At 39.7% G+C, this 27,123-nt stretch overlaps 1 protein-coding gene across 2 annotated transcripts in view; it reads left to right on the forward strand.

Annotated features, from left to right (window-relative positions):
* Positions 1 to 27,123, forward strand: part of si:dkey-34e4.1 (carboxyl-terminal PDZ ligand of neuronal nitric oxide synthase protein) — a 59,527-nt gene that overhangs the window by 17,691 nt on the left and 14,713 nt on the right. For both annotated transcript variants that reach the window (XR_005204395.1, XM_037752662.1), the window contains exons 3-9: positions 11,559 to 11,651; positions 12,457 to 12,515; positions 14,673 to 14,781; positions 16,790 to 16,931; positions 18,926 to 19,095; positions 22,463 to 22,624; positions 25,028 to 25,229. Coding sequence is in view for 1 of the 2 variants with exons in the window: in XM_037752662.1 (XP_037608590.1) it covers positions 11,559 to 11,651; positions 12,457 to 12,515; positions 14,673 to 14,781; positions 16,790 to 16,931; positions 18,926 to 19,095; positions 22,463 to 22,624; positions 25,028 to 25,229 (937 nt within the window). In the remaining variant the exon portion in view is untranslated. The remainder of the gene's footprint in view (positions 1 to 11,558; positions 11,652 to 12,456; positions 12,516 to 14,672; positions 14,782 to 16,789; positions 16,932 to 18,925; positions 19,096 to 22,462; positions 22,625 to 25,027; positions 25,230 to 27,123) is intronic.

Consider the following 27,123-nt stretch of genomic DNA (forward strand, 5'->3'; position numbering starts at 1 on the left):
TAAGACTGAGACTAAATCTAAAATAGCTGCCAAAATCAACACTGTTTGGACACAAATTCAAAATGGTGAAAAAATCAATCTAATGGGTGTGACTTAAATTGTAACATTCGTCTGGACCCACAAAATCCAGGAAAAAAAGAATTTTGAGAGAGTTACAGTTCATAAGCTACAGGTCAAAAGTTAGTTGTTATAGCGCCACCATCTGGCCAAATTGCACCACATTCAACACTGCATTCCATTGGGTCCTGAGCAATACATCTACCAAGTGTGATGCGATGGGATGAGTGCTTCTCCAGATATGCGAAGGACACACAGACGGAGATTCCTCGCTTTATAGTTAGATATCACAAAGATAGTACAGTGATCATCTTGGTTATCATGCTGAACACTGCCCATCTCTAACTCCTTTGATTCTGCACAAAAGGCATTCAGTGCTTTTGATCCTCTAATCTGCTGCGTTGCCTTACTGATGGTGAATCGCAGAGCCTCATCGAGAGAAATGAAAACATATATTCACAGATATTTTGTGAATTGTACCATGATTTAAGCACTTCTCTCAGGAATTCATATTTACTTTGACCAGTGGAAGGAGGCAGTCGGGGACAGCAGTAAATAGAGTGGAGCTGACTGTCATCAATCAGTGCCATGTGGTGGCACACTTCGCCCAACCTTCTGTTGTCAGACAGGTTGTTGCCGGTGTAGTGGGCTACATGACGAGCCGTCTCCGTCCTCTCAGACACGGATTTAAGCTACTCATCATGACTGAGCTTTATGAAAGCTCTCACACACCCTTAAAGCCTCTTCCAAAGGGCTTTTTGGGGGGACATGTTTGCATGTAAGGCACAGATGGCCTCCCTGATTTACACCCCTTGTTTAGCCCCCCACTAAAACAGGGTTAACATGCGGTTAATCAGGCAGTTGGCCTCAAACCTGACATTGTTTTATTAAATGGTTCATCACCTACTTTTTCTTGTTCTCCCTTGTATCCTTTCATCATCTACCTCCTTTACACCAGCTGTCCATTCACATTTTCCTTTTGTGATGGCAGACATACAAATCTACAATAAGGCAACATATATATATGTCCATATTATACCTTTTTTATTTTTGCACTGGAAGAATTAAATGGTTAACCCTCCTAATTTAAGCCAATTGGAAATTATAATAATCTTTAGAGTAATAGGGCCGCAACTAACAGTTATTTTCTTCATTGTTTAATTAATCATTTGGTTTATGAAATGTCCAAAATTGTGAAAAATATGTCCATCACAGTTTCCAAGAGTCCACGGTGATGCCTTCAAATGTCTTGTTTTGTCCGACCAACTGTCCAAAACCCAAAGATATTCTGTTTACAATGAGATAAAATAGAAAAAAAACAGATAATCTTCTCAATTTTTCACTGAAAATGACTGAAACAGTTTATAGATTATCAATATAGATCAATTAATTGACTAATTATTTCAGCTCTCGAGTAGTTTTATTAATTATTTTTATGATATATTAAACAAGTACTTAAACAAGCTGCTGCCCTAACCAGTAGCGTAAACGTTGTTTTTACAGTATGTGGATGTACAGTAGATCGGTGATGGTTGCCCCCCCTGCTCTGGGTGCTAAGGGATTTTAGAGCCTGTGATCTGACAGCGTTCGTCCTGGTAATCCTATTACTCTGACTGCTGCTTTGCCAGACTGCTGCATTGGACAGAGCCGTGCTCAGCATCTCTGTATCGCCATGGTCCCTCTCATGGTTCACCTCTTTCTGGATGTTCTGTTACCTCATCCCTTAGGCTGCCAGCCAGTCTACATTTAGACAGTATGCTTTCAGTTTTGATTGATCTGTGAAAAAAAATAAATTACCAGATCAGTCTAGACGCACTAATTGTGGCAAAAAATACTTGTTGGCTGGATCAATCCTGAATGATACCCAGACAGCCTCGCTTGTTGAACCAATGAGGCACTTTATAAATGATATGCAGCTATTTACAAGCTCTAGAGAGCAGTGGCATGCAATCACTGTTGTAGACCAAAATCATCCATCACTACTGTAGCCTCAGCCTGGTGTTAAAGTGGGAATTGTTCATGTTGAGTTTAACACTGATTACTCAAGTGAACTTAACACTCGCAACCACTCACGAGAGCTGCACAATTATTGCCAGAATGATAATCCAGATTATTTTTGATCAATATTGAGATCATGATTGGCTTTCAGTCTCGTACGAACACGACTTAAACTCAGATTTAAGGTCACAGAATCTTTCCCTCTGCAGCAGATTAATGTGAAAACAACCTTCTAGTGTCAAGCTCTGCACATCCATCATCCTGAAGGTCAAACATCCAGGTGAAGTAACAATAAATAGCAATAGTCCTTTTAAATGATTGTCCAAACAAAAAATGTTCAAAAGTGTAACTACTAGAAAAACTAAAGCTATCGATCATTGTGTTTACTGGAGATTTCACACCGTCATTTTACTTCACGGCACTGCCACAGAAGATGTATAAAGTGAGGTCCTCTCGCCACAACCACACCAACAATGATCTGATATATCGTGACTCATTTTCTTTCATTGCAGTGGAGTCACTCAGATTTGCATTTAAAGGAGACACTGCCGCCGTCTCTTAATGTAATGACTTGGAGGAGGATTAAGATGAGGTTTTCTGTGTCAGACTGTCTGCAGGTGTAGTTCTGCTTTTTCTCCTTCTTTCCGGACGTTAGGACGAGTCCGCTTGATTCCTCCTTATTTTTTAAGGACCAGTGTGTAACATTTAGGGGGATCTATTGGCAGAAATAAAATATAATATTAACAAGTATGTTTTCATTAGTGTGTAATCACCTGAAACTAAGAGTCATTGTGTTTTCGTTAGCTTAGAAAGAGCCCTTCATATCTACATAGGGAGCGGGTCCTCTTCATGAAGTTCGCCATGTTTCTACACCATGTTTCTACAGTAGCCCAGAACGGACAAACCAAACACTGGCTCTAGAGAGGGTCATTTGCGTTTTCATGTCGGCCACCGTAGTTCTCCTACATGCTTGGCATAAGGGAGAAGTTTCAGTCCTCTCTGCTTCAAAATGAAGAGAACTATTGATTGTTTTTACGTCAAGAAAATTGCTGCGGTGCCCGTTACACCAGCTGTCTCCCCGGTCCCCGGTACGATGTCTAATTTCGGTTATAGTTATTCATTTAATTATTAATCAAAGTTCCAAATTGATACTTAAGTATGAGTATGAGTAATGAGACTTATTCATGAGACTGCATTAAGTGGCTATCATTTTCTGTGAGAGGTGCCCCGAGTATGATTTACTATACATTAAATCATATTATTCAATATAATTAATAATTATTTTGATAATTGTTAATTACTTTTCATAGCTATTTTAATGTCTTTTTGAGCTTATCTACCAATATAATTTGGTGCCATGTTATTATTAATATATATTGATAATATATTAATATAATTTTTTATTGATATTGATAATTATCTTAATATTTTCTAATAACTAGCCTATCTCCTATCTGCGTTCCCAACACCGCTAATTTTTTTCTCTGCTCCGATCATCGTCAAATACCTTTACATTATGGTGCATTCAGGCTCTATTCAGTAAAGATGAGTATTGTGCTATGGTAAATTCTAACGTTATCATGATGTGTTCAAATGTAATCTTGTAAAATGTAGTTTTTGGTGAGAAGCTTGAATAAATGTATTATTGCAGCGCCAAAAGGTGCGGTGACAAATTTTAGGTGCACCTAAATGAAAAAGTTCTGCACACCAGTGCAACCAATGTAAAAAGTTAGTCTGGAGCCCTGGATTATAACTCTGTGTTACATCACTTTGAATTTGGGTCTTTGTAAATTATGAAATAATGTAAATAATGACCTCAAGACTACAAATAAGTCTATTTATTGTTGTGTTTTTGTGAGTGCACATGTGGATGTAAGTACTTAGTGTGTATCCGTGTGCACCTTCCACCCGCACTGTATCTCATTGAGAGTGTTTGGCATGCTCAGGTCGTTCCTTTGTATTTCCTCCACGTCCCATGTGACTAACCCTGAGTAGACGCCGTCAGCGCTCAGTGACTGGCTGTCCTCTCACGGTGCCTGTCAGCGAGCCATTCAGGCGTGGGTCCCATTCTCACTGCAAGGGCGCCGCTGACACTCGAGGAGTGCCTGGCTGCACTGGGGCTTAGCTGCTTCCTCTGACAACAAGCCTGCGTCACGTGTAGTTGATTCTTCTCTAAAGGTGCGAGCTGACTCATCCCGTTCTACTGTTTTCATCTGTGGCGGCTTTTCGTCCTGACCTTGCTTGCTGCTTTAATTTGAGATGAAAGGATGTAATGATGATCAATTAAGTGTACCACATGGTCTGTTGTAATGGCTGGGGGGGCTTTGATTCCTTCCCTGCCTCCGTCCAGACGTATTAACACGGGCCACGGGATTGATCAATTTTGTCTTATAAACACAGTGTCAATAATGAAAGTCATTTATCTGTAGAAGTCACAGCTGTAGCTCCCAGGTGGAGCTGGTGCAGCGTCGGTGCCAGCTGTGGTTGCTTATCTGTCTTCCTGAACTGTATCACTAATATGAAGAATAAACACGCTGAAAAAAGACAAAAAATGCCCTTCAATCGAGAGTATTTCAAAATAAAAGCCTCAGTTATTCGCCCTTGCAGTTAATTCCAGTGTGGCGTGTAACCCCGCTGTCATGGAGAAGCAGCCCCTTTAAGCTGGCTGTTCCCTGTTAGCACCGTCTCTCCCACAGGACCAGACTGCTGCTGCTCACTGGAGGCTGCCAACAGACTGGAGCCCAGGAGTCCAATCCATAATGTGTGCATTCAGGCGGAAACCACTCACGTAGGCACAGACAGGCACTAGCAAGCATCCAAATGCACACACACACATACACTCATTTTTAAAATGTTGTCTGCCTATCTGGCTCTTGTATCTTTATGCTTTCGTTCACATAACACTGCCAGCGTGCACAAACACAAACTCCCGGCCGTTTCTGGTCCGAGCCAAGGTCGTCGTCCGTGGCGACTGTCGAGGTAATTGCTCCCTTATCACACTCCTGCTGACTAATGATGAGACGTGCCAGTTCACGCCGGAGGTTTGGGCCTGTGCGGTGTCATGGGAGTCACTCCGTCCTCCCTGTTTGGCCACGAGGCTGAGAGGCCTGTCTGAAAACACCACTCACAGGGAGAGCACCCAATTGGACTGTTATCAGGCCATTAAATAGGCGTTATTGGTTGCTGTAAGCGCCATATATGTGGTTCTTTAGGGGTCTACTACGTTGTAAAACTGCGTGAAACGTTGTGTTTTGAACACAAACAAAATTGCTGCTTTAGGTTTAGGCAACAAAAACACTTTAAGTTTAGGGAAATACATCGTGTTTTGTTTTAAAATAACTGTTTCAAAAGTGAAACTATATATATATTATATCTTTTTCAGTGATCTACCATGTGAGTAGATGATAAAACCTACTATTGGGTGTAGTAGGCCCCTATTGACCCACATCTATGGTGCTTATAACCACCGATAATGCCTATTTAATGGCCTGACAACAGTCTAATTGGCTGGGGAGAGAGACTAGTTGAGCAGCAGTGATTATTTCTTTGTTTCACTAATGGGACGTTGTAAGAAGCAGCTGCTTGGTTGCCAAAACACGTCATTTCCTTCTCAGACAAATTAGCACTCGCAGTTGGAGTTTAACATAAAATAGATATTTCAAATTGTTTCCCGCTACTTTGATTTCCAAGAAGCTTTTTTTTTTTCTTTTCCAAGTTAAATGCCACGCCGTTGGGCAGCTGTTGTGTTTCTCAGCTCCCAACAGTCATCTCTTTGTATCCCGGATTGGGGAAAAAAGCAGTGAAATTCCTTGGAACTCCCCAAATCCTGGGAATTGTAATGAAGGGGTTGCTAGGTTGCGATCTATAGAGGCCTATTGTGGACTCCTGTGTGGATTCAATGGTACTACAGGGAGCATCAATGACCCACAATGCACCCCGCATTCCACTGCTTTTCAGGATCGAGGAAGGGGAGTGGGGGGTTGCCCAGAATTTCCTATTCCATCTTTGAAATCCTACTCATTTATCCACTCTAAAAATATCCACAAACAGCAGCAAACTTTTCCTTTTAATATTTCTCTAAAGCTTTCAAGCATGAACCAAATAACATTAACTGAAGGAAACAGCGGTCTTTCATTAGGAAGTTGCTGACAGGTACTTTTTTGGAGCCAGGAGGTTTATTTACAGTACCTGCAGTACAACTACTTCCATATAATGACTGAGAGACCTGTTCCTAGAACAGTCCCTCCTAGAAAAGAGGACATGAATACTGGAGTTCACTAGAATCCCTCATGTCCTCTGGGGCGTCCTCTACAGTTTTGCTCCTCTTACCTCGTGGCATGTGGACCAGATTACATCTTGATCTGTATCTTGGGATCATGAGATCCAATTCTTTGTGTGTTTGATTAGCCGTCCAAGGCCAAACATACTTATCATACCTGTTGAATACACTGGAAGGGCCTCCCAATGCTAACAAAACATCACTCTATTAAGAATAGTTCAACGTTTCGGGAAATACACTTATTCATTATTTGTCCAAGAGTTAGATGAGAAGATTAATATCAAGCTAGGGCTGAACCATTTAGAAAAAAATTCTAATTGTGATTATTTTCTGATAATGTAATTGCGATATTAAATTATAATTTTTTGCACCATTAGTCTCATATTCATTGAAACACATTCTAAAATTATTATATTGTGATTTTTGTGGGGATCTGTACCAAACACTAAACGAGAATCAAGCCGATTTTGGGCCTGATTTCCCTGCAAAGCCACAATGTTTTTATTATCTTTCCAGATATTCCTGTGGTGTGAGGTATGTTAAGAGTGTTTTTTGGACGTCCATCCTGGCCGCACTGATTTCAAATCGTAAAGCTCAGAAATGGAGGACCAACTTGTTGATTTGTGGCAACAACTCAAGTGTTTATTTAACGTGTCTCCATGACTTCATGGACTGTAGATTCAGCGTTTTTTCACATTAAACTGTGAAATTACAGTTTAGTTCAACCAAAGCACAGTTGGTGATTGTTGGAAAGAGTAACGAAGACGGTTTAGGTTTGTTCTACGATGCTCCGCTACGTACAGCCGATCTCAACATAAACAAAAATACAAGTGGATGATGGCGCAAGCTGAACGGAGAGGGCGGCGGCGGTCTGCGCTCTCCGAGTGCCATTCTAGTTTATTTATCGAATCATTTATTTATTTATTCATTTATTTTTTATTTTGGCAGGTTCGGTCCTCCATAGATTTGGAAGATATTATGTGACGGACTAAACCGGAAGTTAAATAAAGTTGCTAAACGGCAACAGTGGTGTTTCCCGTCTGTTATATTTTTACGGTGCCATGGCAGTGTCTTCATGCTATACACTAAGACACTGGTTCCCAAACTTCCTGCAATTACGTTCACTATTTGGGTTTCAGTTTATTAGTTGTTCTGTGTCGTTATTGTTAAGCATTTATGAATTATCCATACAATATGTCACTTATTAGTCAGTTTACACAGTGATAGAAAAACTGTCCCTAAAGGAAAAAGGTTGGGAACCACTGCTCTGGGATAACAGTCATCTGGCTGTAGCTTCATATTCAGTTTACAGATATGAGAAAGGTATAAATCTATTCATCTGACTCTCTGCCAGAAAGCAAATAGGCATATTTCCAAAAACGTCTAATATAACTATTCCTTCAAATTGATGCACACTTGCCTAATACTCATATCACAAGTGTTTCTAGCAGCTAATATATGTTGACAGAATATATTATAGACAGAATAAAAATTTCAAAGAAGCTGCCACACCAAATTCTTTTGTCTCGACTTGCTCAGATAAATAAAAAGTGAGTGTCCTCTTGTCTCCTCTGGTTTTGATCCTGTAATATGTTTGTCTCTGTTTGAAAGCGGCTAACTCAAAATTTATAACACTGGGATCACAAATCCCACTGAGAGCCTGTTTTCCCTTCCTGGTGTTTGTGCACATAGCACAGCACAGCCATCACTATTCTATCTGACACTTTCATAATACATCACAGAGAAGAACGCCGGCTCAAATTTGTTACGCTGTCTGGGAAGACTGATGAGTCCGACGGCTTAAACGCACACATCCAGACGGAGAAAGATGTGAAATAAATGCTCACGCTCTGTGTGCTTTAAGATTGAACGTTGCTGCAGCACTGCAGCGCTCACAGTCAGCGTTGGAGGTAGTTTTAAGATTTTGTAAGACAAATCTTTGAAGTGTGCATCTTAGAAACGTAAAGCCCATGTCCTTTGCATGCCTTAATCCACATATTAGTCATGTGTTATTCCTCAAGCATGTCTTCCAAACATAATTCATAAAGTTTCAGAATATGTACACAGCAGATTAAAGCAAAACGAAGCTCTTCTCTGGAATATTTTTATACCTTGCTGAAAGTTTTGACATGTTGAGGCTTCGGGGAAAACTCGTGTCTTGTGTTTGCGTGTTTGCTCCGCTGTTGATAACAGGAAAACCGTAACAATGCAAGTGCATTAAAAGCTTGAATATTTCAAAACACTTGGCACTTAAGCAAAGAAAAAATATAAAAATTTCATACTTCGGAAATGAAGTTGCAAAATCCCATTTTGCTTCACCAGAATGCTGGCATAAACGGTGAATTATGAAAGAGCTGTGTGTGTGTGTGTGTGTGAATGTTTTGACACCGATGTGGTTGGTGAAGGTAGCAAGCAAGTTGCCTGACTTTGCATGCGTGTGTACGTAATAGCATTGTTGATGCATTCAGTTCTATTTTTGTCTTGACTGATAACCTTTTATTTCGTCGGTTTCGGGACTCCTTGTTTTGCACGCGGATGCCCCAAAAATCATCACATTCTGCTCCGTCACCTTTCTTTGAATTTCCTCATCTCATTATGTGCCCCCCAGAGCAAATACTGTGTTCTCAATATCAGTAGATTTTGTGCAGGGTTCATAAGCATATAGTGCAATAGAGATAAATGAAACTCAGGACCTGGACACTTTCCTTTCATCTCACCACCGCACACTCACTTCACTTTCCCCCATTCCTTCTCTTTTAAACGTCGGCTATTCGTCTCTCTCCGTCTCTGTGGTGCGTTTCCTCCTCTCCCTCTCTGAACCTATTCTCCGTTTAATCAGCTCTCTCAGGACTCCGTTCTGTATAATTAGAGACTGAAACTTTAATCACCATGGATCCAGGGCAGGGGAGAGCAGGGCATCTTAAATAGACACAAGCAGGAAATTAGCAAGTATGGAAATGGAGGGGACGAAAAATGCTTCATTTTTGCTGTCAGTAAGACGGTGTGGACATACACTGTTTCCTGGGTTGACGCAAATGACAAATAAAACCCCACTAAACTATGTCATAATCATGTCTGGCAGGTCTTGACTTGTTCATAATGTTCAGCTAATTGTTCCATGGCAGCATTGTGTAGCTGGATTAAAAGGTCACAGTTTGCAGGATGTCCTTACATGACAACAGCTGTCTCCTCACCTCCTCTCCTCCTGTCTCCTCCTATCTACTCAGCTCTCTTCTTCTATTTTTCCATCTCCTTACCCTGGGCTTGTTTTCTACCCTGGCATTCATTTTACCCTTTCATTTTCATTCTCTCTCTCCTTTACTTATTCATCTGGCTGAAGACAAATTCACTTTTACTGTATTATTGACATTTTGGCAGGATGTGGTAAACAGCAGATTGGACATTTATTGTTTTCTGGGAGACTCTGCCAGCTCAAGTGGGAAGCTGGCAGCCTATTTTGTCCGAAGCAGATTTGAAGAAAGAAGGAAAATTGTCTTTTACTGTTTACCTCAATTTATGTTAATGAACACAAGATGTGATTAAAAAGAGGAAAATATAAAAAAAAGTTTCTCTGGATTTTGGCCAGTGCCCTGTGGGTTTTTTTTCATTTCGTTATAGTGCAAAATATAAGATCAATACCACTCATTGATGTCTGTATCAGTGCGCAACCTCAAAAGTGAAGCCAATGCAGAAGTGTCTTAAACCTGCATTCTTTCTAACAGCCAGCAGGGGGCGACTCCTCTGGTTGCAAAAAGAAGTCTGATTGTATAGAAGTCTATGAGAAAATGACCCTACTTCTCACTAGATTTATTACCTCAGTTAACATCGTAAACATGAGTTTATGGTCTCGATCGCTAGTTTCAAGTCTTCTTCAATACAGCATGATGTTCATTTAGTAAATTATGGTCCCATTTAGAGTCAAATAGACCATTGCTACATTGTGATTGACCAGTCGCTACCACAGCGTTGTCCAGTCTGGGAGTTGTCCGTGTTTTCGTCGTAGAGCTTTAACCCTTTCACAGTGTGTTTTCAGTTTATGAAAGTTAATTGTAACATTTTGGTTGCCTAAAAATGTATTATTCCGCATTCGGTTGTACTTAGCTCCACCCTCTCGTGTCACTTCTGGTTGCAAAAAACCAAGATGGCGACGGCCAAAATGCTGAACTCGAGGCTTCAGAATGGCAGTCCGCAAACCAATTGGTGACGTCAGCGTGACTACGTCCACTTCTTGTTTACAGTCTATGGTCTGCATGCCAAATATGAAGCTAGAGCCAGGAGACCATTAGCTTAGCATAAAGACTGGAAGCAGGAGGAAACAGTTAGCCTAGCATTGACATATCATGTGTTAGGCTTTATAGAGTGGTAAGCTAAGCTAAGCTAACTACCAGGTGGCTCCAGCTTCATATTTAACAGGGACAAATATACATGTAAGAGTGGTATAAATCTTCTCTTCAAATTACCTTCTTTTCCAGAATGTCAAACTATTCCTTTCCAGAAAGCTTTTATTTTTTTTTCACTGCAGTTTGTACCCTACACTGCTCGTATATTTGACCTTGTATAAACCTCTGTCTGTGACCTGACAGACCCGCTGTAGGCCTCGATAGCTGATAGCTAACAAGAGCTGAACCCCGCTTTATGTTTAAAAGGTGACACTGATTTGAGTCGACAGGCCAGACTTGCTAAGTTCCTGAGCAGAAAGCCCGGCCAGCTGACGAGGTGGAAACACGTTAGTCGCTCAGTGCAGACACAGCTGTTGTGTACCACTCAGCAAACAGAGTGGAGACGAGCCTACATCCTGGGCTTTTTCACTTGTTTAATTTAGCTGGTGTAGATTATATTCTGTGAGAAGCAGAGACATGATGCCTGTACATACATGTATAGCCACATGATCATTTCTTGTCACTTTCTATTTATAACAAGATCCTTATCAGCCATGTGGCAGGTCCTCAGGAACGGTCCAGAATATTTCAGAGGCTTAATGAGGTAAAACTGACAACCTTTAATGCGATTAGCTATAATCAGTCAGAATACACCTGCATTGGGTATTCTGACCCTAATGGATGTTGGTTCTCATTACAGTCAGTGTGAAGTTAGGCAATCTATCCGTGTTATCCAAGTGTCCTTTCTCTTTTCTCTGGCGTCGGAGAGCTTTAGTCACAGGAAAAAGATAAAGTACTGTTCGTAATACTATTCTGATGTGCTTCTTTCTGTCTGTTTTTCTTAGTATGAATTCAAGGCCAAGAACATCAAGAAGAAGAAAGTCAGCATTGTGGTGTCTGTGGACGGAGTCAAGGTGATACTGAGGAAGAAACAGAAGGTAAGTCACGAGCGACAAGCTCTAACGGGAATAAGATTAGAGCTGTCAAAGTTAACGTGATAACAACGCGTTAGCGCAAATTTGTTTTAACGCCATTAATTTCTTTAATGCATTAATGCAACTTGGCATTGGCAAAACTGGCATGGGTATTTTCAAAGGGGTCCCTTGACCTCTGACCTCCAGATATGTGAATGAAAATGGGTTCTATGGGTACCCACGAGTCTCCCCTTTACAGACATGCCCACTTTATGATAATCCCACGCAGTTTGGGGCAAGTCATAGTCAAGTCAGCACACTGACACACTGACAGCTGTTGTTGCCTGTTGGGCTACAGTTTGCCATGTTATGATTTGAGCATATTTTTTTATGCTAAATGCAGTACCTGTGAGGGTTTCTGGACAATATTTGTCATTGTTTTGTGTTGTTAATTGAGTTCCAATAATAAATATATACATACATTTGCATAAAGCAGCATATTTGCCCACTCCCATGTTGATAAGATAATTAAATACTTGACAAATCTCCCTTTAAGGTACGATTAATTCAATATTTTAATTGATTGACAGCCCTAAATAACTGGATTCAGAAAGTAAACACCAGAGTCTGTAACACTGAACAAAAAAAAAAGACATATTGCAGCTTTAACTCTTTTAGACCGGATACAGCATATGCGTGTTTATATGACGTAAAAAAAATTGCTGGTTTCATCTATTCATCCATATTAGTAATAATAAATGTATTATTTCTTCAGATATGCTTTGTCAATGATGCTTTATTGATGCTTAATCATGTGTCTCATACACAGAGGAAAGAATGGACATGGGATGAGAGCAAGATGCTGATCATGCACGATCCCATATACAGGTCAGTCACACCCCTCATGTGTTCATAATGTATGTTAAACAAATATTACTTTCTTTACACACACAGGGAATTAGACTGCCTGATATTCAGTCATGCCTGGTCTTTGCACTCCGCGTGTTCTTGTTAGTTAATTCATTACTGTGAGTATACTACATACTGTGGAAATTAGATCCATCAGCTCATCCTCTGTGGATGAGTCTTGCTTTATAGACCCTCCACCGTGTACTTTACCATGCAGGACTAATGTGCTTGAATGTACCATACCGTATGTGCCAAATGCACTTACATTCATAATATAGCATAATGAATAATCTATGGCTTGTGCTTGTAGTTGGTAGAGCATATGTTGGTCAGTAAGTAATTTTTCCATGGGAGGCATCCTACTCTCAGATTTTATTCACAGTAATCACGGATTTAAGACCAGCTGTACCGCAAAGTTTCAGCATTTCTCAGCACGTGTCACTCACTTGTCAGTCACTGATAAACAACTCACAGCAATTAAACCATAGAGTGTCAAAATAATACTGCCTGTCAGGCGCTGAGAAGAGAAGGAACATTTAGAATGGAAAGTGCTGGCAAAAAATGAAAGGTTTTTAATCAGGAAAACTGTGAAATTTTCTTTTTTTTGGCCGGTTTAAAACAACTAATTATAGCTAATATAGCAACCTCTTTATGGAAATGGAAATCTCAGAGATGGAAAGAAGTAGGCGGCCACTTAAAAGTGTGTTAAAAGGATGGTTTGGGTGCTTTGAAGTGGGGTTGTATGAGGTACTTATCCATAGTCAGTGTGTTACCTGCAGTAGATGACGGTCGGAACGCTCCCAGTTTGGAGAAGCAGACGGGAGTTACCGCACGGAAGCAAAGCAGCATACTGCTGTGGATCAAAAAATCTATATCCATTCAAGTGTATACTATATTTAAAATATTTTCACCGCTTTACCTTGCCGTCTGACGGCCCTTTCTGACGGGGAACTGAAGCCGGTGCATCATCTATGCTCTCGTCAAAGCCCGCAGACTCCATTGAAAAAAAAACAGTTCACACTTCAAAACCCCCGAACTATCCCTTTAACATTACACATCTAACCAGCTGGTTTGTAACGTGTGTGTTTGTAAATTATGTATCTGTAGGAGGATCTCCTTTGGCAAAGCCACACCTCAACAAGGGACCGTGTGTGTTGAATATAATTATCCGTGCTTGTGTTTCCGTGGGTGTGTGTTTGTGCAGTGGGGATGGGGATACATATTGCACTCTGCATCATGTGAGTCTCAGTAGTAGATGGTCATAATTTGTTTGCCCGGTTCCCGGTGGAGTTGTTTTATAGCCGTGAAGCTGCAGATGGAGATGCAGCGCTGACCGTTTGCTTTGTGCGTGCAGCATTGCTGGCAAGGACAGAACAAAACCGGACAATATACTTGTACAATAAGACAAAAAGAGATTACAATAGCATTGTGGCGTGTATTTATATAATTAGATATATTATGTATGTATATATAAATTAATTTATATATTATACTGCAAATAGGGCTGGGCGATATGGCCAAAGTCTTCTATCCCAATATACTGTAGGTCATTTCTTATCTCAATAATGATATATATCACGATATAGCATGTTTTCTGCTAATTAAATAAATAAATAGTCTATATGAATAAATAATAAATACCTGACAAATGAAAAGAACTGCATATTTTCTCATTTAATTAAGAACTTTAGTGCAAAATGAACGGTTTCAAGTGAAATTATGAATAATGGCATTGAACTGAGTGGTAATGTAAAGTGTGATTTGAAAACAAAACCACGATCTTCAAATGATATTCCCTCAAAATATTTCACATCAGATTTCTGAGAAAATTTGAGTTGGTATGTGCTTGTTATTATCAAGTTAAATGACATAATTCTGTATCACAATATCTCAATATATGATTCCATTGAAAGACAATAAATTATCATATTGAATTATCGCCCAGCCTTAACTGCAAATATTCCCCTTTAATTTGATTTATATCTGCATTAGGTCTGTTCTTTCTCCCTGATTTGGGTTTTTAAAGTAAGTTGTCATTTGGAGAATAGTGACTATGAAGAAAGAGGGTGGATCATATTTTATATTCTGAGGTTTCTGTAACTTTTGTGTACTTAAATTTGCTTTTATGTTTTCTAGGATCTTCTACGTGTCTCACGACTCCCAGGATTTAAAGATCTTCAGCTACATCGCGAGAGACGGTTCCAATAATTCCTTCAGATGTAACGTCTTCAAGTCAAAGAAGACGGTACAGCAAACGTCCACTCACACACCTCCTGAAAGACATGCTGATCACAGACACACTTTTCTGGAGAATAGGCTTCATGCACAACTACCCTGCTGCTGCTCTTCTGTTTCATCAGCCCTGAGATTTACCCTTTAACTCCTTTATCTCCCTTTAGAGGGAGATAGCAGGTCAACAGTAGATGTCACATAGAAGTGGTGTACATCATCTGAAAGCTGGGAACCTGAAGATTAATTGAGATGCTGCTCAGCACTGTGTGTCAAGTTGTTCTAGTCATAAATCAGAAAGTAAAAAAAAGATTAATTAATTAAGATAAATCGTGAGAGTGTATAAGGGCTTAGATCATTATGATAGAAGTATATTATGGTCATCCCCATGCTCTATTATGTCTCATAAATTGTTGCAGCAATTTTTGAGTTGATACCATTTGTTTCACAGATTTGGTGCTAAATTTAACAATTTTTTACCATTCAAATTGATAAACATGATCAATAATCTCTCCAAAATACCACATTAAGACACCAAGACCTTGAGGAACACCATAGAAAAAGCCATGCTGTGATTTGGTATCAAAAAACCTTTTGACATCTGCAAGAATTGCATTTTTCGGCGATTCGATGGCAAGCACTTCTGTTGTGTAAACTGCTCAGAAACCCCCTTACTGTCAACATACCTAGGAAAGCCATTCATCCTCTGAATGCTCTAGGTCTGTAGTTTGTGGCTGTAAAGTTTCATGAGGCTGTGATTATCCTAGAGGTCACCACAGGTCATTTTATACAGTGAGGTCAAGTTTCAAAGAAATGGTTGTAATTCAAGACTGTTTATGGACCCCAGTATGCAGAAATATTCAAACACACCATTTTAGAATAGGAGACAATAACACATTTGTACTGCATGTTATTATCATAAAGTGGGCATGTCTCTAAAGGGGAGACTCGTGGATACCCAAAGAACCCATTTTCATTCACATATCTTGAGGTCAGAGGTCAAGGAACCCCTTTGAAAATTGCCATGCCAGTTTTTTCTAGCCAGAATTTACCGTAATTGCATATCGTTATTTAGAGTTCTTCCCGACATGCTAGTATTTTGGTACGGATGGATTCCTTAGGTTTCCTAGTTTCATATGATACCTGTATCTCCAGTCTAGCTCTAAAACTGAGCCCGCTACAACCTCTGAAAAAAGTAAAGTCGGCTGAAGGCGCCGACTCCCTCAAGGAGTGGAAGAGGTTAAATAACTGAAAATGAAATCCTACAGGGAGAAACCCATCATAGAGAGAGAAGAGATTGATATCTTATCAACGACAGCAGCATCAGCAGGTTAAACCTGTTCACTTATCCCTCTCACCGCTCAATTTTCTGCTGTCATTGCTCCTTGATTTAAATCCCCCAGCTGCATACAGTCAATGTAAAGCACACTGTGGGACATTCAGCTTTCTGTGTCCAGCTATCTGTAACTGAGGGTTGTTTGTATTCTATGTTTTTTTTTTTTTTAACTTGTATCTTTAATTTAAGAGTTAATTTCCTGATTATGTCAGCTCAGTTAATCAATTTTGGTTTTGATTTTATTTTATTTCCGGTAGCTGAGTTAATATCCTGTGGCTTAGCACTGCAGATCCATAGCCTGCAGTGAATACACAATAGATGATTACATAGACAAAGATTACAACTGCATATTTCAGATTTAAGTATCTCTTTACCTTTCCTCAGTTCAAGCCGTTTTCATGTGTGCAGTTGTTGCAACCTACTGCAGTCTTGGCTCACTGCTCACAGCTCTGGTGTTATCAGTCAGCTGTAATGAGTATTACTCCACAGAAGTGATATTATTAATCTCTGATTGTTAGTATTCAACTACGTGCCAACGATGACTTAATGTTTTCAGTCCAACCAAAGAAGTCTTAAAGCAGACAGGAGGTGAACTGATCAGTGAAATTACTTGTTGTGGTGTTTTGATGCTTATTGTTAGATACCTCTGCTCTAATCTCCGTCTCCTCTCTCTCTCTCTCCCTGACAGAGCCAGGCCATGCGTATAGTGCGTACAGTAGGTCAGGCCTTTGAAGTGTGCCATAAGCTCAGTCTGCAGCACGCTGAGCAGGATGCAGACGGACAGGCGGACGGAGAGAGCGACAAGTCCACAGAGGAGACCAGCAGCCATGGTGAGGCCTACTGTACCCGGAAGCATAGACAAATACACATGTTGAGTTATTATATTGTGGCTGATTTTCATGACCTGTAAATGACAATATATGAAATTACGGTATTTAAAGTTAGCAATAAAAATCCTAATAATAGTACACTGATTCTTTGGCTTTGTTTGCAGCTAACTCTGTGAGCCACAGTCAGTTTGTTCAGTTTAGTTTCTGCAAAGCAACACCTGCTGTTTGTCTGAGGCGTCCACCTGCTGTTGAGCAAACAACTCTTTGATGCATGCATTAAACCACTTTGCTAACTTTTTCTTGGTGGACTGTTAGAAAATATTTTATGGATTATTATTTTAGTGAAATAATACATTGCAGATACCCAGCTATCAGGGCTGCATGATATGAGGAAAATATGTGATATTCAATAACATTGTTGAATATTGCAAAAAACGATATTACGTACTTGCGATAAATAAACCGATATTAAAGTGTACTAAGTTCTGCCTTTCTGTTGCTTTCAATATTCCGCTAAAATACAACAAATTGTTTGTTGAATTAAAAAAAATAAAGGAAATTATTTCCAACATTCTTTTGGAAATAATTTCTTGACACAAATTTAAAAAAAAAAATGACATTTTAAAGTTTAGTTTTCTACTGATACTCTCTTTCAAGTAACTCCAAAAATTCCCGAGTGCAATATCACAGTCGCAGATTAAAAAACAATATATTGTGCAGCCCTACCAGCTATGTTATTAGATAATTAATTTCACCTCTATTACAGTTTGTCAGATGCAAAATGCTAAAGCACTTTTTTTAAAAGCAACATTTAAAAGCAAAATGATCAGGTGTGCCTTGGTATGTTTTTCCTGATACCACGGTTGGGATTTAATGTAATTTAATCAAATCTGAATCTAGTTTTAAATCTTCTTTAATCAATTTGTCTTTATAAAAAAAGTTAGAAAAAAAGAAAAAAAAAAAGAAAGATCAAAATGAAAAGTCTGCTGACCTGAATGTTTTAATGTCTAAATGTGATAAAGTGCTAGCGTGCACTGTCAAACGCACCTTTCCCTCCTTGCAATGGCTTCAAATACATCCGTTATCAGAAATATGAAGAGTTGATTCACTGAACACTTCAATGGCGTTAAAGTCAAATTTAGATTTTGTCAAGTAGAGTCTAAAGATATCCGATTAATGACTTAAGTCTGACTCGAGTCCAAGTCGTGTGAATGGAGTCACAAAAAAATAATTGGAAACAAAAGTACACAAACATACAGAGAGCTTTGTGGTTACTGGGGTGTGTTTCACCGACGTGTGAGCAGCTTTATGGTTTCTTACAAAGAAATAATAGCAACCGTTCTTCACCGAGAAGCACGCTGGTATATTAAAACACATATTTTACCTTTTAACATCGGGTGTCTGAACAGCGTTATTGTGGAAAGCGGGATATTTATTGGTCATTTTGTTCACACGAGGAGCATCTCTCTCCTGGATAAAGCTTGACTTTAGTTTGATTACACGCCTCTTTACTGCCTAAACGGAGCCATCAAACCTCACCAGCTCATTAATTCAGCGCAGCGATCAAACAGCAACAACACAGATGTCGGGTTACACTGGAATGTAAACAGATTTAAGAAACAAGTGTTTTCTCCGAGGCCTCATGCTGCGTTTCGTTTCATGTGGGACGGAGGGAGACGATGGAGGATGAAGGATCCCCGTGATTACAACTTTCACGTCATTGGACAACACGAGAGGTTGATTGGCGGCGTTACCAGTAATGAGTGTAATTTACACAGTGAATGAATAGTTGTCTGGCGCTGAGCTTAAGTTGTGTGACAGGCAGAGTGGCTAAAACACTGTGTAAATGTGTTCATTAATTTAGGGTTTAGTTCTCTAAATGAAGGCATCCCTGTCGGAACGCTTTTTATAGACAGTTATTCATTGTTTTACGTAAACGCTGGAGGTGATGGAGGTGATGTTTTAACTTATTGTCTTTGTGTATTCCTTCACAGGTCGTAAGCTGACGGGGGCGGAGCGAGGGGAGGAAGAGGAGGACAGCAAACTTGGAGGAAGACGAGGAGAAGACCCTTCAGCGGGCACGTCACTGTGTGAAAAGGCAGTCAGCGATATCTTGCAGAGTCTGGCTGAACTGAACGTGGTCAAACCTGGACAGACCATCATAGTAAGATACTGCAGCGAACACACGCACACACATTGATTATATCTTAATGCAATAGCGATAAGATTGTGATAATATCGTATCGTGGCGCCTCTGGTGATTCACACCCCTAATGTTCAATAGTCAAATTAAACAATTGAGAACAAACAAAGGAGCATAAACAATGGGGATTATTGATTTGGTCATTAGGAACACACATTTACAGGTCATTCACATTTCTGTCTGGCTGATTTTTGAACATGCTGCTGCACTAAAAACAGGTAACCCAGGGAGACACTGTGAGAAAGGATGAGTGCACATTTACTGAGAAATATTAGGAACTGTCTTTAAGGGAAAGGAAGTAAGCTTTGGTTGATTTGTCGCTCGGGACATTTAAAAAAATAAAATAAAAAAAAATGTTGCTAAAAGGGTCGTAAAAGTTGCTAAATCTAGAGGCAAAATTGCCAAGTTGGCAGCACTAACCGCTGGAATCGATGTGATATTACAAATTATTTTGATTTCAGTTCATCTTTAAGTGTTCCACAGTCTCTGTGTATATTAATAATACGCGTTTCACTACTCAAGCACTCCTTATTGTGTGTGTATTTCTTGCCGTGGTCATTGGACAGCAGCGGCCTCACATCATGACAGTTAGCTTTCCATGAAGGTTCCCCTTTATTCCTGACACCTGCAGCCGGGGTGAGGCAGCAGCAGCATCCCCATTTTAATGATTACAGTTTTTTTTTTGTTGCTCCAGACTGGTTGTGTCTCTGTAGCTACAGGAAATTACCTCTGCTGTGATTCATTGCTTTGGCCTTAGTGATGTTTTGATGCTATTCTCCAGGCACAGTGCTGCCAAAATGGCTCATTGAACTGAGGAAGTACAGTATAGTGCTTTGTCATCTACTGCGGTACATGACCAGATCATTGACTGCAGCTCTCCATGGCTAACCACAGCTGGCAGCACATAGTTGGAGGTATGGAATAAACCTCGTCACGCTTTGCATGAGGTAAAAAAAAGACTATATTTTAGTTTCTCTGTGTTTTGAGATTTAGCTGACAGAGTTAGGAACTGACTATTATCTTTGACTGTGAGAGGATGAAAAAGATGCAAACATGAAAGCTTTGGTGTGTCGGGATGCTTTCCTTTGAATTTGTCACCATAGTGAGAGTGTGGTAGACACAGCTGTTATCATGCCGCTGAGAGAGGAGAGGGGGACCTGAATATTCCTGCTGGCTGTGAAAGGGGGACACTTAATCCCAAAAAAATACCCCAGTCTGTTCCCTTTGATTTCTGAGGAACGGCACCATAATCCCATTGAGGGGTTCACGAACATCTGCTCTATGGAGATAAGCAAGGAGAGAGGGAAGGAAGGAGAGAGGGAAGGAAAAGAGAGGAATAATGAGAGATCAGGATAACGGGTGGAAAATGATACAGACTACACAAGATGCTGGTTGTATCGGTGGTTGCAAACAGGCAACACACGGGTGGACAAAATAACAGAAACACGTCAAAACATGTTTTCTCAATCATCTTTCTACTATGAACAATGTGGTCTTACATGAGCTTAACTTTGATTGTTACTTATTTAGCCATGAATATTTAATGTTATAGAGAAAACCTGAGAGGTTTTCAGGGGCTTTAATCTGCTCATTAGTTTGTTTAAAAGTTATAATTTCCCAGAGGTTAAGGTGACGTCTTTAAATTGCTTGTTTTGTCCAACCAGCAGTCAACATAAAGATGTCCAATTTACTTTTATATAAAACAAACAAAAGTAGTAAATGCTCATTTTAAGCATTTCTACAATAAAGGCATTTAGCGTTGCAATAAGAACACCTTTCTTGATTTTCGTGTCATTTATATGTCATGTAGTCTGTACCGACTGCAGTGTAAACACGTCCGCGTAAATGTGCTATGCTCAGAGGGAGTGACGTAGAATAAAAAGTGAGAAAGACCGCTTACTGTATGACGAGTGAGAGGGTCAAACAAACACAGGACTTTCAACCAGCAGAGTGTGTTTTTGTAAGTTACGTTAGTGACGTTTGTGATGTGTTTTCTGTATTTATGTTACGTTGTTTCCGTATCCGTACGTATTTTTATTTTTACTTAGTTTACATGCTCATTTTAAAACCCAACCATGATGTTTTTCCTAAACCTAACTAAGTGGTTTTGTTGCTTAAACCTAACTACAGACATTTCTGTAGTTTTGTTGCGTGGCGTACAAATGACACACTGAAAACGCTAAAATGCATCCTCATGACCAGCGGAATGTCGTTGTTATGTCGTGCTATCATTTATACGCCTTCCTTTGAGATGGGGTTGTGTGAAAGCCACTGAAGACTTGCTCTCAAATCTTACGTTTTTCTCTATAACATTGAATATTCAGTAAGTGACAAGTAAAGTTAAAGTTTGGAAGACAGAAAAACTTTAGTCATTATTTAGTTTCACACACACAAACTCAGATAATCTGCTTCATCACAACATTTGTGTGTTGATCAGATTTGATTTACAGTGACCAAACAACCGATTTGTAGATATTGATAATTCACACCGTACCTGAAGATAAGATGGTCAAAATATTTTAGAAATATAATTTTATAGTGCCAAGTTAATAGGAACTTTTCTTTTTTAACATGCATTTCAAATGTCTTACTTCTTTTAGGGAAGCTGATGATGACTGAGGTAGAAGGCCAACTCACTGAGATACTATCTGAATGAGCTGTACTTTACAGTGTACTACATAGCCCTCTAGTGGTGTGATGTAGGAGTTACAATATGCTGTGTACCAAAGAAAGTAATATTGTATGACAGCAGTAGCAATTTGTCTAATTATACAGACATGAATTGTATGTGTTTTATGTATGACTTGAACATACTTCCACACTAAATCTCTCAGTCAGTGCTGATGTCTCTTTGTCGCTACTATCTGTGATAGGAGGGTGATGTGAAAAGCTGCTTCGGGAATTTCTCCGTTTGTTCTATAGAGATTATCTGGAAAATGATCTGAAAATCCAGAGAAATGGCTACTGAGAGAGTGTGCATGGTATGATAATGAGCTTAGAGAGTATTCCAGTTCTGATGGCAGGGTTACAGTCGGGCTCCAGGGGGCTCCAGATCAGTGGGTCGCAGTCCTGGTCTCAGGGACTCTAGAGGACTGGGTGCTTTCTATCCTACTGGTTCGTTAATTACCTTCATCTGGTGTCCAAGGTCTAAAAATAGCTCCTATTATATAGCAAGGATGAAATACTGGCAGCACTATGGGCCAACATTCAAGTCCGTTGTGTCTTTGAGTGCGTGTCAGGGAACACAATGTCATTGTTTTTACTACCATTTTCCTTCCATCGACATAATGTCATGTTTCTATGTGTGTGTGTGTCTGTTTGTGTTCAGGACTTTGATCGAAGGTCCCTCTTCACTGTGACATCCCAAGGCATAACTCCCAGCAGCCCTTGCTCCCGCTCTCTCACTCCGCTGGCATCGCAGCACTACCTGCAGCTCCTTCAGCAGCAGCTGCAGCAGCAGCAGCAGCACACTCAGGTGGCAGTCGCTCAGGTGAGAAACAGACATCATATCATACACGGTGTGCAGGTTGTGTAAAACACAGCTTGGCTGAAAACAAAATCATGAACCCTCTACTGTATTGCACCTACAATACGAGCTCAGATTTAGGGCTGCAACTACTAAATACTGTCATATTGATTAAACTGACAGTTACAACTTCCTAGTTTTGTTTGACCAAGAGTCCAAAACCTGAAGATATTCAATTTACAACAATGTATGGCAAAGAAAAGCAATAAATCCTCTCATTTGAGAAGTTGGAACCAGATAATGTTTAGCATTTTTGTCAATATTTTGCTTTAAAGGTCTTATTGATAAAAAATTTATGTTGGCAAATAATTTTTTAAAAACTAATACATCCACAGAGCTTTTAGAAAGGTGACAAATAACAGTATCGCTTTTCCTAAAAAAAAACAACCAACAATTATGATTGTGAATGAATCATTTTTTTAATTTTTGCGGGTCCAAAATTCATCTTTTGTTATCTCTGTGGAAGATATCTGATATTTGGTTCTCACTTCTAACAAGGTTTCCAACAAGGTGTGACATCTAGTGGCTTAACGTTATCAATGTTAATCAATAGCACCTTTAACTGAAACAATTAATTGATTCCCAAAATCATTAATTATTTTTCTGTCGATTGACTAATCATTTAAGTCCCACTCAGATTGGTTCTTCTATAAATACACAAACATTTTTTTTTATTATTATTTTTTTCAACGCTTTCATTAAAGGAATGCTTCACCCACAAAATGAGCATTTGTATATCAATTATTCAGCTTGTGTTACCTTGAGTTCTTGAAGAAAACGTAGTTTTTCTCGCATGCCTCCACGGCGAACGGAGAATCAAAAAACTGAGAAAAGTTTTGATTTAGTTAAGTCCTTTTTTGGCATGCGAGAAGTCTTCTTCGAGAGTTCAAGGTAACCCAGGTTGAGTAATTGATATACAAATGGCCATTTTGTGAGTGAAGTATTCCTTTAATGAGATTTACGTTTATCGTGGTCTTTGCTCTTTGTATAATCCTCCATTGATAGGCTAATTTCAAATCAATAGTCCCTCTTTAGAGACGGGAACCCAATAATCAATATGGAATAAATTAAACTTGATGCTCACCTGTTGTAATGGAAAAAGTACTCAGATCTTTTACTTCAGTAAAAGTAGCAATAATACCGTATAGAAATACTCTGTTATAAGTAAGAGTCCTGCATTCAAAATCTTAGCACCAATACCCATTATGCAGAATAATATATATATATGATATTATTGGGTTATAGTTAGTGTTGAATTATTGTGTTCATCACTTAAATGTTGCAGCTGGTAAAGATGGAGCTCATTTTAATGACTTTATAAACTGCTGAGTAGCTTAATCTATAATAATCATCATGTATTAGTTGATTATATTTGGTATTAATATTCTGAACGAATAAAAAAGCAACCAAAGCTGTCTGATAAATGTAGTGGAGTAAAAGTAAAAACATTCCCTCTGATATGTAGTAGAAGTATAAAGTAGTAGAAAATGGAAATACTTGAGTAAATGTACTTAGTTACTTTCCACCACTGCATGTACCAGTTCATTTTCCAATTTTACGCTGATTTCCTCTTCAAAGTCAGCATGCCAAAGTCTGAAGTAGCGAGACCCTTCAGATTGATCCTGACTCATGTTGTGGGTTTAGCTCATCCAGTGTTCCATGAATGAATTATTAACCATTATTTGGCTTATTCAGTGACGTTGATGACAATCTTTTGATAGCTCTTTAACTCAGCCTCATATTTATTTCAGTCAGCTTGTGAAAACCTGGAGTATAGCAGAATAGAGACCTTTGTAGGTCTTGAGTTCATAGTTCACTCCATCTAGTGTCAGTCTGTCTGTTCTTCATTAAGCTCCAGTAACCTGTGTTAGCTTCTATGTGTTATCTCCATGGTCTCTACTGATGCTCTCCCACCAGGGGGCAGCACCAGCACAGTAATGTCAGGACAGTCAGTGCAGCATAATAAAGAATACAAGCGGTGCAACGTTTGTAACTCAAGAGATTCTCCGAGCCTCCTATTTATAGCGTCATCTGAGGAACTGCAACACAAACGCTTGTGTTTACTTAAGTGTTTTCATGTCTGATCCGGTTGATTGCACCGCCATCGCAAAAATCGACCCGCAAGTTAATGATCCACCTAAATAGCTATCCCATCATTACCTCCAGTTTCAGTCTCAGGATTATACATATGGGCAGGATTATGATTGTATCCCCATAATATAATGAATGAAAAACACATGTGAGTGGAATCGAGGCACGAGACAGAAGAAAATAATTATTCAAAGAAACATTTTAATGGATAATACATCTATGTTTTTGCATATAAATCAAATCAAACACACCGTAACCTTTTTCTTTCCACTACAGGTGCAACTGCTGAAGGATCAGATGGCAGCAGAGACTGCAGCTCGCATGGAGGCTCAGGCCCGAGTCCACCAGCTGCTGCTGCAGAACAGGGACCTGCTGCAGCACCTGGCTTTGCTCGTGCAGCAGCTGAAGGAGCTGGAGGCCCGCTCCCCAAAAACACACGCAGGGCAGCCACAACAGGAGCCTCAGGCTAATGGACACAGTAAGTGACTGGTGGGAACAGTGTAATCCCTCAGATGAACTCATGTCAGGTCAGGTTCCCCGTGTGCTGCAGTCCTTGTCATTGCTCACTCCTCTCTGTTGGCCAGGGGGAGGTGTAGTCATTCATTACCCCTCACTGGCTGCCTGCCTGCACACATCCTCAGTTATGTTTGATGGGGCAGAAGCACAGCAGCCAGGTATTGAACCCAGATGTACACAGGAACACACAGGGCTTTTCCATTTTCCCACCTGGGTGTTCTTAAATTGAGTATTTCGCCTTTATCTGTGCTGAGGAGAAAGAATGTCGTCCTCCAGGTGGGAGGAAAACCAGTTTAACACTAGAACCACCAGGGGTCGCTGTATATCCTAAAACCACAACGGGTCAAATTTACCAGCTATCAGAATGCATTGATTTTCATGGTACAAGGTTAATTTATTTATCATTCTTAGGGCTGTCAAAGTAAGCGCGATAATAACGCGTTAACACAAATTAATTTTAATGCAACTAATTTCTTTAACGCATTAAACAACTTGCGGTTTTTAGGTTGTAGCGTGCTCAGATTTAAAGCTAGAGTGAAGATGCTGGTATCAAATGAAACTAGAAAATTTAAGGAATTGGTACCAACCAACATGTCATACTAGCTTGTCGCGAAGGAGGTTAAATAACGCTCCAAACTTACGCAAAATTTTGTCGAGGAAAAACTGGCATGGCCATTTTCAAAGGGGTCCCTTGACCTCTGACCTTAAGATATGTGAATGAAAATGGGTTCTATGGGTACCTACGAATCTCCCCTTTACAGACTTTACATCACTTTATGATAATCACATGCAGTTTGGGGCAAAGTCATAGTCAAGTCAGCACACTGACACACTGACAGCTGTTGTTTTTAATGTTGAAGACGTCTTGATTACAGTATCAAAGGAGGCACTTTTAATGAGGACTAATGAAAAGCTTCAGTCAATGTTAATGATGAAGAATGAGGAGGAAAGGGAAAGTAAGTCTTTAAAAACATGTTTTGTAGTCATTTTTTTAGAGGATGTTAATGTTATGAATGCATCTATGAATTTTCTAATTAAAATAAACTTCAGATCTCCAGCTCGGCTCTGATTGGTTAGTTATCTCTGAGTACTTGAATTACAATATGCTGAAAGGTTATGATGGAATTTTTTGCCCAATGATGCCAAAAATATTCTGCCCACCGCAGGTTTAAAGGCAAAGCAGCATGGCATCAACCATACAGGCACGACCAAACATGCTGGCCAAACACCCGCCCCGTAGCGTGATGAAAGCCAATGACGTGGCAGAAATTTTGGGGTGGCATCCCTTTTAAAACCACACATGAACATTAGAAACACACCTCAATAAATTACAGTCCACTACTGCCAACTACATCCTCAATAATAAACATGTAGTTAGATGAATGCCTCTCTGACAATCACAACATTTATCTTTGTAAAGGTAGAATTCATACCAGAGCTGTTGTGTTCATTACAGGAAATATTTCAGAATGGGATTATTAATCTCACTTTGAAACGATTTACACGAGCTTAATAATTAAAATCGAGGGCCCGTGCATCAACACCTCTCCCTCCGTGTAGCACAATGTGTGCAAACAGCATGTCCTTACACACAATAGCATCTCTATACTTAACTTAATAGCAGATTATATAATCACGGTGGATTAAAGACCACATTCTGTCAGCATTATCTCACACTCACAGACTGGCTTCTCAGTGGGAGTTTAGTTCTGTTTGTTGTGTTAACAACCTTTATTTTGGTGCACACACACACACACACACACATTCATACACACTCTTTGTCCCAAAGGAGGATTTTTGGAGGAAGGGTGTATTTACAGGAGCTAAAAGAACGGCCAGTCTTGCCAAAATAATAA

This window comes from Sebastes umbrosus, chromosome 19 (genome assembly GCF_015220745.1).
Source record: "Sebastes umbrosus isolate fSebUmb1 chromosome 19, fSebUmb1.pri, whole genome shotgun sequence".
NCBI lineage: Eukaryota > Metazoa > Chordata > Actinopteri > Perciformes > Sebastidae > Sebastes > Sebastes umbrosus.